Source organism: Nelumbo lutea, chromosome 8, assembly GCF_056320005.1.
Source record: "Nelumbo lutea isolate HS-2025 chromosome 8, American lotus-T2T, whole genome shotgun sequence".
In the NCBI taxonomy this organism is placed as follows: Eukaryota; Viridiplantae; Streptophyta; class Magnoliopsida; order Proteales; family Nelumbonaceae; genus Nelumbo; species Nelumbo lutea.
The window spans coordinates 33302003-33318088 of NC_142691.1; the positions used below are offsets into that span (position 1 = coordinate 33302003).

Consider the following 16086-nt stretch of genomic DNA (forward strand, 5'->3'; position numbering starts at 1 on the left):
CCGGTCACCTAATTATCATGATAGAAATATATTGATCTCCCATTCCCCGCTAGCCACCAAATCCATTTTTCAATAAGGCCTCGAGTATGGACAACCCCATATCTTCAAGTGTCTTACATTTTGTTTCTTGCTGGGTCATAGCTCATAAGGAATCTTAGGAATGGACTTGGTTGGAATCTAGTTCAGCAGGTAAATTATAGTCTCCAATGCATGCCCCCAAAATGATATGAGTAACTCTAAGTGGATGAGGAGTGATAAGACCATATCTAATAGAGTCTTATTTCTTTTCACTTACAAACCATTTAATTGTGGTGCAGCAGGAGGAGATAATTGTGCTTGAAATTCTTAAAAGTAGTTAGGGACAAATAGAACCTAGGAAGAGGTTTAAAGATTTAGAAGGATGTTAATAGACTACCAAATTTCATGTAGTTTGACTATTTGAATGATTGTTGTTACAAGTACACAACTACTTACTAGTAATAATCAACTACTTTGTGTAACCCTATTAGATTTTTAGATTTCCTTACTCTGCTCCATCCATTCAAGTGTTTCTTTTCAAGAAACTCATTAAATGATCTTAAGATAAAAGTGATTGCTTAAATAAGTAGGGATAAATCTACTTTGAGCATACATATGGTTAAGGAGGTTAATTATCTAGGAGGATGAGATGATCACGGGATATTATAAAAAGGACTAGCCATTAAAGCATTAGAGCCTAATAAGCTTGAATAAGTAAGTCTTCTCTTAATCTAAGAGAATCATGTTGTTCTCGTATGTAATGGGTTAGAATGTAGTTAGCCATTAAAAAAAGTTTTTTCCTCAAGAGCAACTTTTTATTCTCCCTACTATTACCTATCCTGGTCCAACAAAGAGTAATCATTTTCATTTGGGCCTTCAAGAGATGAGTTAGTCGTCATCCATATTTGTTTTAAAAAAGAGAATTTCCTAAAAATATGTGTAGTACCTTTCTCATCTTCAGAAAACAACAAGATCGATCATTATTAACTCCCCTCTTCCTCAGGTTGCTTTTTGTAGGGAGTTTGTTGTTAACAAGAAAATAGAAAAAAGTTTTAATTTTTGGAAGACACTTGATGTTCCAAACATTTGCTAGCCAATTAGTAGATTCATTTTGACCCAATATTAAGGAGAGTTTAGCATATATGTTGATTTAATAGTAAATGATCCTTTATGGTTACACCCCAGATTACTTCGTCCTGCATTGAGTTAGGCGAAACAAATATTGGTTTAATTTTTTGCAAAATATGGTCAAGGATTTTTCTTGAATTTTTTCTTCAATCCAACATGCTCTTTCATGATCTATCACGTCCAAAATAAGAAGGTCATTGTTCTCTATATTTTCCAGGTTAATTGTTTCAACTAGAGATTTATCGGTCACCCAATTATCATGCTAGAAATATATTGATCTCCCTTTCCCCACTAGCCACCAAATCCCTTTTTCAATAAGGCCTCTAGCATGGAGAATACCTCTCCATTCCCAAAGGTTATCTTCATCACTTAGAATTTTCCATGCTAATTTGACAAGATTTTCCTCATTAATCCAATGAAGTTTACCACTTCAAGATATGCATGGGTTTCTTCCCATTGGAATTAAATAATAGAAAATCTCTCTGGAGTCTGTCTATTTCATCTCTATCATCTACAGGAACATTTTAAGATCTCGTGATGTACTGTGGCATCATGTTAGTGGTAAACTTGAGTTAATCTACTATCTAAAGATAAAGATATATATATTTTTTTCTATAAGCATGTTTTTTTATCATTTTCTCTTTGGTGTTAGCAAAGGTACTCATTTTGTGATTATGGGAGCTCCCAAGTAATTTTTTGGGTTAGTTTTGATGGGAATTCTAAGCATTTTAAATAGCATTTTTTGGAATCTAAGGGGAACATTCTTAGAGAATAGAATAGAAAACTTGATATAATTTGGGCACCGGCCAGAGGCTTTTGCATAATTAGAAAGGATTTCCTTTATTTTCAAACAAGTAGGGATGGTGGTATTTGCAAACATAATACAATCATCTACAAACTATAGGATGGGGATCTTTGGCCTACCTCTTTAAAATCCACTTGAGGAGATATGAAAAATGATGTGGTGCAAACTGTAAATGAGATATATTGTAATTGGAAACCACAAATCCTTGAAATTTTAAAGAAAAAAGTAGAAAATAAATAAAAAAGTAAAATAAAAAGAAAAGATGCAAAGATGAACACAAGAGAAAAGAAAAAGAGGTGGGATAAGAATAAGGAAGGAGGAGAAACAATTTCTATTTTTAAATTTCATATAGGGGCACTTTTATCTAATAAACTTACATTTCACCATTGTTTTCAAAACCTAATTGAAATTGTTAATTTATAAAATCCTATCATTTGTATTTTAGAAAGTCCTATAATAATTAAGCACTTGTTGGGACTCGTGCAATGCACAAGCTTTTGTTAAGTGAAATTGAAGTGGAAGGAGGCCATGAAATTAAAGTAGAAGTATAGATGAACATGGGTCAAGCTGATCCTTGTATGGCTTTTAGCTTATTCTTGTAGAGACTAGGGATCAAATCACATTGCCACCAAGGATTTTGAGGTTATGGGTATGGTCTGCCCTTCATTGTGTCCCAATGAACTAAAAGAAAAAAAAGATCCCAAGCCAGATTATGATACTATATTAATAGCTTTTTAGAGCTACTCGTGCTTGTCCTGACCCACACCTTGAACCTAATAATATTTATCTAAACTTGGGATAGGGACATGTTTGCTCAAGTTAATTATAAACTATGATTTTTTTTAAATTAAAGTTTTTATTTAATTTTAGTCAATTATAGAAAAATATATAAAAATTTGTTATCTATATATAAATATACTATACCATATGTCTATGTAATATAATATTTACCATATATATAACTTCTAGGTTGGGCTTAGGGTTTGCTTTGATTAGAACTAATCCACATTATGTGTCAGCTTGGTGGGGATCTGAGTTGGGCCTATTCTAGAAGAAAAAAATTGCTTGAAATTGAGAATTTTTATGTCTAGTTAGGCATGACTAGGTCATAAACGATCATCCCTAAGTAGGAGCCCTTATGACATTCCAATTAAGCCATTGTTTTTTATTATTTTTATGCAAAATGGTTCATTTTTATTACTTTAAATAAATTTTAATTTATGAAATATTATTTTTTATTAATTTCTTAGTTTTTAATAATTGTTAGATAAAAACTTGCTAAACTTTATTATTTTTATTAACTTTAGAAGTTTTTATTAATTTTAGTTATTGCATTTTAAATTATAATTTTATGACAATTAATTGACTAAATGAAATTTTAATATGTTGAACCTATGCATTTTATTAATAACAAATTCATTGAGAGTATTAATGATTAGAGATATAAGTGTGCAATCATACCAACTATTCCCCTAAATGGTCTAAAGACTATCTAAGGAATGTTAGTCTACTCTATTGAATAATAAGAAGAAGATATCAAGTTCTAGAGTCTTCAAGTTGTTAAATTTATTAGTACTTGATGTAATTAGTTTACAAGATGCACTACTATGGGGTCAGTTTGCAAGAAGAACTACTATGGGCTTAACATTAAAAACTAATAGTCAAGTTAGGAAAGGTTCTTAGGCTTTTTTCCAAATTCTATCTTGGACAAGATTCTGAAATTTCTATGTTTGGAACCTCAAGGAGTCAACTCTCAGATCCTAGGAGTGATCTAAGGTTGGGTTGTACTTAGTAGTTAAATATCTAAGTGGTAATAATCAACTAGTTGTGACAGTTGAGCCTGTCGTCACTTACCAATTGGCTACCTAGAAGGTGATAGTCAATTGGTTGTGACAATCGAGCCCTGTGTCACTTAATTATCAACTATTTGAAAGGTAGTAGTTGACTGGTTATGACAACCAAGATTGGACTTTATTAAGTAGTCAACTATCAAAAAGGTAGTAGTTATGAACTACCAGAGAAAAAATGTTATCTCTTGCACATGCTAGTTGATTACTTAGACTTGATAGTAGTCTACCTACCCTATGACAAGATGAAGCAGTAGACTACTAAGTCTTGATAGTTGACTACTTCATGATGTAAAGTTAGATTTTTTATTGTTTGAAGGCCCAATGACTCTTTCCACTTTTTATAAACCTTCAACCTCATTGGGAACAATCTTTGAATGTTTCCCATAGTGGTTTCATACTCTCCCAATGACTCAATAATGGTTACAAGTGCTCTAGCTTTTGATTCATGATATTTATGCATGAGTTTGAGATGAAGATGGTAAAGGAACTAAATTGATCAAAAAGGTTCAATTGAAAAAGAGGGTAAAAGGAAGAGAGAAAAGGAGTGTGAAAAGATTTTGTGCTAAAAGATTTTCACCTTTGTGATGAATATTAAAAAACCATTGTGCTTGATTGATTATCACCAATAAACTATAAGCTTCTTTAAGTGTTATAGTCCATACATTGTTGTGCATTCTCTTATACCTAAGTAGCTTGTCTTTTACTTGCATATCAGCCTTATAGAGGCATCATTTCAATTGTTATTTGTTGTCATATATATTGCACTTTTTGTGATTGATTAGCTAGTGAGTTTTTAGATGGATTGGTTGTGTTCTAGAATAGGACACAAGAAGGTTTGAATAGATCCTAGGAAACTATTTCATGACTATCAGTGGTTTAGTTAGAACCCAAGAAGGCCAACTATATATTGGAGTTGAAATTGTCAAGAGGTTGTGGATAGCTAACCCTCTATAAATCTTGTGGGTTTGTTCTTGTGGATTGCACTTGTCTATTCTATCTCTTATTCTTATTCTTGTACATCTTGTATATCTTGGGCATTGTTTTTGTTGCTTACCATCTTTGTTCTCTTGCATTAAGTAGGTTTTAGTACCTAATTCACCCCCCTCTTGGGTTAGGTTTCTTAGGTAACAAGGGGTATGAGACCCAGGTTCACCATTGGATAGTACCTTAATAGCAAGGTGATATAGATTGACCACTTAACCTAGCACTTCACATGATGAAGGGCAATTCATTACTAGACCACCATTTTTTAATGGTACAAACTACAACTACTGGAAGGAAATAATGAGAGTCTATCTCATTTCCCTATGAGCTTTGGCAAGTAGCCGAGAAGAGACCTTATAGGCTAACCAAGAAGGTAGGAGAGGAAATAGTAAAAAAATCCCTCTTAGAATGGCTTGAGGACGAAAAGGAAGATATCTTTGAATGCTAAGGCTATGAAAAACCTATATTGTGCCTTAAATAGAAATGAATTCAATAGGACCTCAACATGTGAGTCTACTTAAGAAATTTGGAGGACACTGGAAGTTATCCATGAGGGAACTAACTTGGTCAAAGAATCTAGGATAAACATGTCAATACATGCATATGGATTGTTCAGAATGAAATTTGAAGAATCTATTACTAACATACTTACCATATTTACAAATATTATCAATGGCCTTAGATATCTTGTTAAATCCGGAGGTGAAGGTAAGAAAGATTCCTAGGTCTCTCCCAAAGAGTTTGGAAGCCAAAGTAACTGCAATTCAAGAAGCCAAGGATCTCAACACCCTAACCATGGGTAAACTCATTTGGTCTCTAGTCACTTATGAAATGAGGATCAAGGAGAACGATGAAAATGAGGGCTGCAATAACAAAAGGAACACTGCACTCAAATGTGTTGCTGATAGCAAGGTTGAAGAAGAATAAGAAGGTTGCAATGAGTAAGAAGAGATAACACTTTCATTAAGGAAAATTTTGGAGAATAAGAGGGTCTCTACTAAGGCCATGTTTGGGAGTGCTTATGTTAAAAATAAGTGATTAAAAACAAGTGCTTATTCCAATAAGCACTTATTTGCATTTGGCAGCCAACGTTTTCAAGTGCTTATTTTAAAAAATAAGCACTTATTTTATATCGGGTGTTTGGTAGTCTTTTTCTCCAATAAGCACTTAAATAAGCATTTGTTCTTTCATTTTCTTTCAAGTTTTACGAAAGCACTTTTGCAAAAGTACTTTTATGAAAGCACTTTTATAAAGTATTTTTACAAAAGCACTTTTATGAATGTACTTTTACGAATGTACTTTTAAGAAAGTACTTTTACGAAAGTACTTTTAAAAAAGCACTTTTACAAAAATACTTTTATGAAAACATTTTAATAAAAGAACTTTTATGAAAACATTTTAATAAAAGAACTTTTATGAAAGTGCTTTTAATAAAAGCACTTTTACGATTGTACTTTTATAAAATCACTTTTATAAAAGTATTTTTATGAAAGCACTTTTACAAAAGTACTTTTATGAAAGCACTTTTACAGAAGTACTTTTATAAAAGTATTTATGAAAGCACTTTTATAAAATTCAATTCGGGATAATTTTATGTGGTATTTTAAAATTCAACTAGGGATAATTTTACAGTTAATCTCAAACTCCAGCAATTTGAATGTTGAATTAACTGTAGAAGAATTCAACAAGCTTTAGAAGAATTGTTAGAAGAGATAGAGCAAGATATTAACTGTAAATAATAGAAAACTTAGGAAGATAATTAAAAATCTTACAATATAGTCCATTAGCTTAAAGAATCAAAATATTATACTTGCTTCCTCTAATTCAAAGCTAAAGGTTGGAAATGAAGAGCTAAGAAAGAAGAATGAAGAATTAGATAAATCCATTCAAGAATTGAAAAATGAATGTATTGATTCAAAAGTTGAAAAGTTATGTATTGAAAATCTTAGGTAAATTTACTAGTGGAACTAATAATTTCAATAAAATGTTAGGAAGTCAGAAAATGAGTAATGAAAGGAAGGGGATTGGGTACTCCTACTCCCAAAAAGACCAACCCTTTAAAACTAAATTTGTAAGAGGATCAAGTTCAAGGCATGTAAAATTAACATGTACATATTGTTGTAGATTAGGTCGTTCAGCCTATCGTTGTTTCGTTATTATAGCAGAAATCCTAAGAATCCTAGAGTTAAATGAATTCTTAAGGCTTTGTTTGTTTGCGATATAAACGCTGAACTGGGATATTTATGTACCTTGGTTTGCGTTTGCGAGCGTTTGTTTGATATATCAAATCAAAAATGTATTTTCTGACAGTTTTGTACTCTAAGAAGAGAGCATTATTGTACCTAATTTTTTGATACAATTTTGTGTTCTTTTGATAATTAACTTTTTGACCAAAGTTAAGGCATTGGAGTATAGGATAATTGGAGTATTTAGCGATGGACCCACACTTTGCACCAATTTCAAACAAACAAGATGAGTGCAAAAACAGTTTAAAATGTGAACCATATTTGCATTCATGAACCATAAAAAATGGTTAATATGCAATGTATATCTTTGCATTTGCATTGCAACCAAATCATTTTTACATTTGCATTTCCCCCTCTTGGGTTAAGCTACCTCGGTAACCAATCAGACTGGACTACAATGACAAAAGAGGACTCTAACTTTGGTTAGAGGAGTGGGTAAGAATGGACGGCCAAGAGACTATTGAACTCGATGATATAAGTTTGCTCACTAGAGAAATCTATACCGACCAGTTATGTTGTTGATACACTGCATATATTTTAAACTTTGGGTTTAGACAAGGTTAAAATCTTAATATTGGAAAATTCTTCGGTATATAATATGCAAGAATAAGGTGGATTAATCAGAGCGCAGTTAGTGCAATTCACAAAAATCCTTCATGTATGTCAATACTATAAGAAATTTGCATCACCATCAAGACATATTTAAGAAACATTGAGAAATGATTAATGAATTGAAAAATGCATCTATAGTTTGAGGGCAAAATGGTTTTCCGTAGCATTTAAAAATACTAATTTTAACGATTAATTACTTTTATAAATCCAATTAATATTTATTAATACTAATTTTAGTGATCAATTAAGTATTTTCTTTATTTTCTATTTTTAAGGTGATACACAACAGAAAAACCCAGAATAGGTGATTTAAAAACTTAAAAGCTTATAAACGCTGTTATAGAAAATTCATAATCACTCGGGATTTCCTACTCACTTTTCCTACCCACTCTCTACCCGCCGTGAATTGAAGCCACACATCTCTATTATGAATTGAGAGATGTGTGGCCACCAACACTCCCAACCCTGTCCCAACAAACCATTACAGTGGCACATCAGAAGCATCTCCAATGATAAGGGAGATGTTCCCGATGTGCAGCTGCAATGATCTGTTGGGACAGTGTTGGAAAAAAAAAGTGCCGCAGGTTAGGACCCATCCAGCCTACCACTCCCAAGACATCAGATGGCTGGGAAACATTAGGTTATAGCTAGCCTTTTTAAAATTTTAAAGGTAAAATCTTAGAAACCAATGCAAGCTTTCTGTCCACATCTCCAAACGACAATTTCATCATCTGTAATACCACATTTTTTTCAATCTCTTTGTTCAGATCCTGAAGAGAGAATCAATCGGTAATCAACGGACTACAGACATATAGAAACAGAAATCAACAAAATAGCCAATGGCTATCAACAGAGTTCGAACATCTAAACAAGATGAAAACGAATTTAACAGTAGATGCTCTCCGGCTCTCTTATAAGATCAGTGAAAGTAGTATAAATGTTCAGACTCCAATGGATAAGATCTGAATGATCCTTTCTAACCTTTGGTTCTTCCAGGATACAGATACCTGAGTAGTGCTAGTAAACGAGTTTAGGCAATTCATGGATTTCTTTGCCCAATAAAGAAGGTGGGATCCGTCTAAAGGCATATTCTAACTCCTCAGGAATTGCATGAACTCATTGTTTACTGCCCTTTTCCCCCATCATAATAATAATAATGAAGGAAAAAAGAAAAATAAAAGGAAAAACAGGAAAACAGACAAAGAAACCTATTTAGAAAGAAATAAAATAAAGGAAAAAAAGACTTTATTATGGGAGAAATGGACACTGCTGGTATTTGCATCAAATGATTTTACACTGCTGTACACACCACCTTCCATAGTTGGTTATGCAAGACAACAATCTAAGTGGTCTGCAATAACAAGCCCTATGATCTCTCAGGTAGAAACAATTTTTGAATAAAAAAATCAAAGAAACAAAAATGCAAGCTCAGAACCAATCTGGACCTTAAAGAATACCAAGCATATCACTCGGAAAAAAAAAGAAGAAAAAGCCTGGACAAGCAACAAACAAAAATGGCAAAACCTGGCAACTGTCCTAAAACACGCTTCTGGGGAGCAGAAGCAGCTAAAAATGCACTGATGCCCACCCCTCCACGCCTAACAATTTGCATCCTCCCTGCAAGAGACAAAGCAAGCAATTAAATTAAATTTCAGGAATCTAATCTACAATAAGAATCAAAGTAAAAGGTTAAGTATAAAATAACTAATAGAGAAATTCTACAATACAGAAACATGTCTCAAAGCACTGGTACAAAGAAATCATCAAAGGGATGTAAAATCTTGTGTACTAGGGCTATAAATATTGCAACATGAGATCACTGTAAACTGCTGAAAATGTTTCTGTAGCACAAAATTTGCATAAATAATAAGACGGAGAAAAAAAACCCTACAACTTCACAAGCATGCATTCATCCATCTGCATCTTTATTACAGGAATCTGAAGAGAAATGGTGATGGTAAGTAAACTCAGAACAACTCGAGAGCCATTTTAAGCTTATTCTGCTTCCATTTGGGTAACTTATAGAAAGCATCCTTTGTCATCTCGAATTTCTCCCGGAACTCTTGTGAAGATAGGTAAGTCTGCATGCATCCAATTCCAGAACCTTAGAATTTGCATGGTGGACACCTCAATTTACGATGGCATATCTTAAAAATTTTACCTCTCTCTTGGTGACATCAATATCTGTAACAGGATCTGTTGATGATATTTTAAGGCGTTCATAGGGATATATCAGAAGTCCCTCCTCATCTTCAGCTTCACCCTCCTTCACATCTTCCTCTATGGTTAAAGCTTCAATTCTACTGCTCATGGAATTGCTGTTATCCTTAATGTTGCTATCTGGTTTTGTTTGGTAAGATTCAGGGCTCGCTTCATCCACAAGACAATAATATTTCAAATTCCATGATAGGAATAAATATTCTCTGGTCAATTTATCATGCCAGTATTATATACCTTTAGGAGTGTGGGATGCAATGTTTTCACGGACTGGCTGTTCAAAAGTTGCAGTAAGGGCTGCTATTGCTGCTGATCTTGAAGCCAGTTTTGATGACTCGGGGGTCACAGACTTCGGATAGAGCTTTCTAACCACAGGAGGTGGAGTTGAAAGGTTTCTGGTACTTGGGTTCTCAAAGTTAGCAGCGAGTGCATTGAAAGCTGGAGATCTGCCTCTCACACGAACACGATCAGGACTAAAAGACATGCTTCTGGACCGCTGTGATTTTTCTGTCACACTAGACCTTCCACCGTATGATACTGGTGTTCTCCTCTTGGGCTTCTGGTCATGCCAAAGACAATTAATCAGAAAATTTATTTTGAACAGAATACTAACTTTATTATGAAAATCAAAGAAATTGCATATAGATTGTAAAAAATAAAAATAGCTTAAATGTTATTAAGGTATAAACAACATTTAACAGATGCTAGAGAACAGTCTTTGAACTGAAAGCTTTGTTGTTTAAGTTCTAAATTAATACTTCAATATTACCAATTAGACTATTGGTCAACATGATTTCTATCTTTCCTCAGAGTATTGAAGGTTTGAATTCTTGCATCCTTTTTTTTTCATCAGAACAGCTGAAGCGATTGCTATAGAAGTTACAAATAAGATGAAAAATTAGGACCACCACTTTTCAAAACTTAGATCATCTGAAATGGTTTTCCATAATTCATAATCCATTCTAAGGGTTCAGAAAAGGAGTAGAAATGAATTACGATGAAATAGTTCCTGATAATAACCTGTTATTGTGAAACCTTGTAAATATGGAGATAGGTTAACAAGAACGCAATAGCTGGTCAGAAGGCTGTGCTGCTGTGGAACCAATAATAATGCTCTACACCAGTCATATACATGGGGCCCACAACCATGTAACCTTTTACTGTGGGCCCATGTAATTTATCACTGGCGTGGGGCATTATCATTGGTTCCACAGCCTGCTACACAGCTAATACATTCAGCTAATACGAATTCGTAAATATGAGATGTGGCTGAAATAGCTGATAGCAGATTAGGTTTAGACAAGAAAACAGCAAAGAAAAATAAAGGAGAAGAGAAGAAGCAGAAGAGAAAAATGAGACAAGAAACAAAGGAGAGGTAAACGGAGCTGGTTCTGCCACCCCACTCATTACTATTTATATGAAAAATTAAAAATAAGTTACAATGATTGTTATACCCCGGTCGCCTATAAGATAAAGAAAAACAAATAATAGAATAGTAAAACAGCAATAAATGAGTTTAAAAAGAACATGGGACCACACTTAAATAATAGACCAAAATTGATCTATTATATCTCTACACTCTCCCTCAAGTTGGGAATAGATATTGGTGATTCCTAACTTGAGTAAATCTATCTCCAACTAGACTTTAGTGGCTACTTTGGTGAAGAGATCAGCAAGCAACATGTCAGAGGCAATATATGGCAGACACACTTCCTAAGTGGCAACTTTCTCTCTTTGATAAAATGCCAACCCACCTTAATATGCTTTGTTCTAATATGCTGTATTGGGTTGTGGGCAATTCTAATGGCAGCTTGGTTGTCACAATACAATATCAAAGGCCTTTCATACTCAATACCTAACTCTTCAATAAAGGATCACAACCATAATGCCTTATCCATTTTGTGAGACATATACCTATACACCTCTTTAAAACTTGAATGGGCAACAACATTCTGTTTCTTACTCCTCCAAGACACAAACTTCTCTCCAACAAAAGCATAACCCCCTACAGTGGACCTCCTATCATCAAAACATTTGGCCCAATTAGCATCAATGTACACTTCTATCTTCATATGACCATTATCCTTAAAAAGGATACCCCGGCTTGGACACCTCTTCAAGTAGGCAAGAATCCTCTCTACTGAAAGAAGGTAGGTGGTTCTAGGAGAATTCATGTATTGACTAACATTGACAACATAGGTAATGTCAAGGCATGTTAGATAAAGATAATAAAAGCTTTCCTATAAGACGTTGATGCATGGCTTTGTCTTCAAGAAGCTCACACCCTTTGCACTAATCTTGTGATTCAATTCAATCAGTGTGCCAATAGGTTTAACTCCTAATTTCTTAGTTTCCTTTAGAAGATCAAGGACATACGTCCCCGAGGAAATAAAATACCATTCTTGGACTGGGCCACCTCAATTCCTAGGAAATATCACAAATCACACAAATCATTCACTTCAAACTCTTTGTTGAGAAGCTACTTAAGGGAATTAATCTCACCAGTATTATTACCTATCACTACAATGTCATCTACATACACAACAAGGAGAGTCAAGGAAGACCCATTCTTCTTAATAAATGGAGTGTGATTTGATTGAGTCTATACATAACCAAATCTTTCCAAAGCAAGTCTAAACTTGTCAAACCATGTCTCGAAGATTGTTTTAGACCATATAATGCTTTCTTTAACTTGCAAACCATCTTCCCTTCATTTGTGTCATAAAACCCAGGGGAAACTCCTTATAAACCTCCTCCTATAGATCACCATTAAGAAAAGTATTCTTGTATGTACATTGGAAATAATAGCCATGAGAACCTAATGAGGGACAACAGCACTCTGAGAGTATTCATCTTGGCAACTAGGAAAAAGGTCTCCAAGTAATTCCTGCCATAAGTCTATGTGTATCCCTTTGCAACCAATCATGCCTTGCACCTTTCCATGAAGCCATCTACATTATACTTTACTGTAAACACTCATTTGCATTGAACTAGTTTCTTTCCTTTTGTTTGATCCACCAATTCCCAAGTCTTAATTTTAATGAGGGCATCCATTTTTGCTCGAGGCCTAATAGGGTTTTCTGTACATTTTTTGGGAATGGAGATAGCAGAAATTGATGTGAAATAGGATTTATAAGATGGCAAAAGATGGTTATAAGATAGGAACTGGGAAATGTAGTAGGCAGTGGAAGTAGTGTAACGACACTTTTCTTTGCGAACAACAATACAGAGGTCAAGATCTAGTGATTGTAAAGGCCCAATGGCTATGGGTGAGGGGCTAGGAGGTAAGGTAGCAATGTCATTTGTGGATGAAGGAACTAGCAGCAGTAGTACCTAATTTTGGCAATGTAGAGGAAATTGGAATTGATTTGGGCTGATCACAACAACCAAAATCAACCTGCCTCTAACTCCTATGAAACACTCGTAATCCTTATACTTCTCACAATTCCCCTCACTACACAACTCCCCTTTAGTGGTTGGAATAATCAAAGGGACATCTGAACCAAAAACACCCCTTTCACCACTCTCCCTCTAAGCTGAAACCCTAGGACAATAAGGGACATCTTCAAAAAAGTAATGTCCATAGATACAAAACGAGAACTATGTTGAGAATGGTTAGACAAGGGTGTTTTTGGTCATTTTCTCCTTTCTTATACTCTCTGTATTTGGGCACCCAGATAGGGGCCTTCTTGTAATTATTAATTTTCAATTATAAAGTGAACTTTTGAGGGTGCGAACAGTGAACTTCACACACCTCTTGACACATTGCTTTCTTCTTCCTCTTCTTCTTTTCTTCTCTTCTTTCTTTCTCTCTCTTGAAACCCTAGTTTCTGCAACTTGGTATCAGAATGGGTAGAAGCATCTGGAAGTTAGTTTTCTGCTGATCTCTTACCCAGAGGCGAACTGCTAATGTCAGACCACCACCGGATGACATCAGCAGTCCATACAGGTGTCAGCAGCAGTCTATGAAACCAGCATAGTTTGATTTGCCCTGATTTTAAAAAAATTACGGTATGACTCTTGTCGTTATATGTAACTTCTATGATTTTTGGTGGATTTTTCAAGGAAAAAATCGCAGAAATTCCAGATCTGATGTCGAGCCATGTACAGCAGGTTTAATGATTTCTTTTTGCTGTAAAACCTAGATCATTCAGGTCGTTTTCAATTTGGTATTGACGGGAAGTGGTCCCGTAATTTTCTGAGCACTGTGTGATCTTTGGGAGATTTTTTTCTCCCTCTATTTTTGCTGCCAACCTAGTTTTTTGGGTCTTCCTTTAGTTCTTAACCGTGGGTAACTTGTTTTTGGGTTTGAAACCTCGGTTGAAGTGTTGGAGGTCCTTTTTGGTTGGCGAAAAGGTGTCTTGTTAGAATATGAAATCATCTAAGGATTTTCAGATGGTTCCCGGTGTACTCCCAAGAACTGCAGATATTTTCAGTGGTATGATAACTACTGTTAAACTAGATGGAACTAATTTTTTAGAGTGGTCTTAGTCTGCTAAACTTATCATTACTGGGAGGGGTAAACTGGGATTCATCACAGGAAAGGAAGTGATGCCGAGTCCTGAAGACCCAAAATTTGCAAGGTGGGAACAAGACAACTCCCTTGTTATGTCATGGTTGATTTGCTCAATGCAACTTCATATTGCCTGAAATTGCATGTTTCTTCTATCTGCTAAGGATATCTGGGATAGGGTAGTTGCTACTTATTCTCAAGTTAACAATACTACTAAGTGTATCAGCTTCGGAGGGAAGCTTGCAATATGCGCCAGGGGAAGAGATCTTTTGCTATGTATTTCTCTTCTCTATAGTCTATCTGGGAAGAAATGGATCACTTGAAAGCTCTAGTTTGGAAGGACCCTAAAGATGGTGAACAGTATCGGAAGTACGTAAAGGAGAATAGAGTCTTTGATTTTTTGGCTGGCTTGAACCTAGAGTTTGATTTCATCAGACAATACATTCTTAGTGCAGGCATTGTTTCTCTTGCTATTGCTAACTCTCTTGTACAAGGGGAAGAAAGCCGAAGAACCGTCATGATGGAATCCTCTGTGAGTGATCATTTTGCCTTTATGTCATCTCGACCCAAGCAAAATACTAGAAAACATCCCATTGTAGAGAAGGTCGAGGATGTTATTTGTGAGTACTGAAAGAAGCCAATACACACTAAAGAAAGGTGTTGAAAGCTTAACCTCATCTAAAACCGGGGAAGTACAAAACTGGGAAGAAGGACAACAATGCTCACTTGGCTACAGTTGGTAATGATGTTCAACCCTTGGATGTGCTTAACTCTGCTAATGTGATGGACAAACCCAAGAATATATTGTTGCAACTAGAGAAGGGTGGTATATCCTCATCATCTGGTTTTGGACTTAGTAATCTATCTAGTTCATATGCCAAGACAGGTACTGCACTTGCTTGTTCCACCTCCTTTATGCCTTTACATTTTACCTCATATAAGTTAACCCTAGGGAAGGGCAAGATTACTAAATGGATCTTAACCTAATCTTGGGTCAGAGTGAAGTCAGAAACACTAATAACATTTCTCTTGACTTTGTTCTACATGTGTCCCAACAACAAAAAAATTTATTGTCTGTTAGTTCTCTAACAAAATCCCACAATTGCTCAGTGACCTTTTTTCCCACCCATTGTGTTTTTCAGGACCGGAGCACGGGGAAGGCAATTGGAAGTGGGCATGAAGTGGATGGAGTCTACCTCTTGGATGGACCTTCAGAGCATGGATTGTCAAGCCAGATTGAGTCTTGTTCCAATGAGAAAATGAGTCTTTTGAAATTATGGCATTGCCGCCTTGGTTATATGTCTGTCAATTCTGTCAAACTTTTATTTCCAAACTTGTTTGATTGTGTCCAAATTGAATTTTGAATGTGAAGTTTGTCATTTATCCAAACAATGTAGAAACACATTCTGCAAGCAGTAAAATAAGTAATGTTGCTTTCCATGTGATCCATATTGATGTTTGGGGCCCATATGTTATCCCCTGTATGGAGGGGTACAGATATTTCATTCTCTTCATTGATGACTACAGTCAATATACATGGCTTTACTTGATGAAAAGTAGAGATGAAGTTCCTATGATTGTTCAAAACTTTATGAATATTGTTGAGACACAGTTTGAGAAAAGAGTCAAGATAATAAGATTTGACAATTCGAAGGAATACTTTGAACATCACTTGCATAGATTTCTTGAAGACAGGGGGACTATTCACCAAAG

At 34.9% G+C, this 16086-nt stretch overlaps 1 protein-coding gene across 6 annotated transcripts in view; it reads right to left on the bottom strand.

Moving 5' to 3' along the window:
* Positions 1 to 8871: 8871 nt before the first annotated feature.
* Positions 8872 to 16086, bottom strand: part of LOC148843754 (villin-4-like) — a 62861-nt gene continuing 55646 nt past the window's right edge. For all 6 annotated transcript variants that reach the window (XM_088957779.1, XM_088957775.1, XM_088957781.1 and 3 more), the window contains 4 exons: positions 10098 to 10419; positions 9805 to 10013; positions 9535 to 9724; positions 8872 to 9260 (listed from right to left, as the gene is read on the bottom strand). In XM_088957779.1, the coding sequence (XP_088813905.1) occupies positions 9611 to 9724; positions 9805 to 10013; positions 10098 to 10419 (645 nt within the window). In that variant the 3' untranslated portion in view covers positions 8872 to 9260; positions 9535 to 9610. The remainder of the gene's footprint in view (positions 9261 to 9534; positions 9725 to 9804; positions 10014 to 10097; positions 10420 to 16086) is intronic.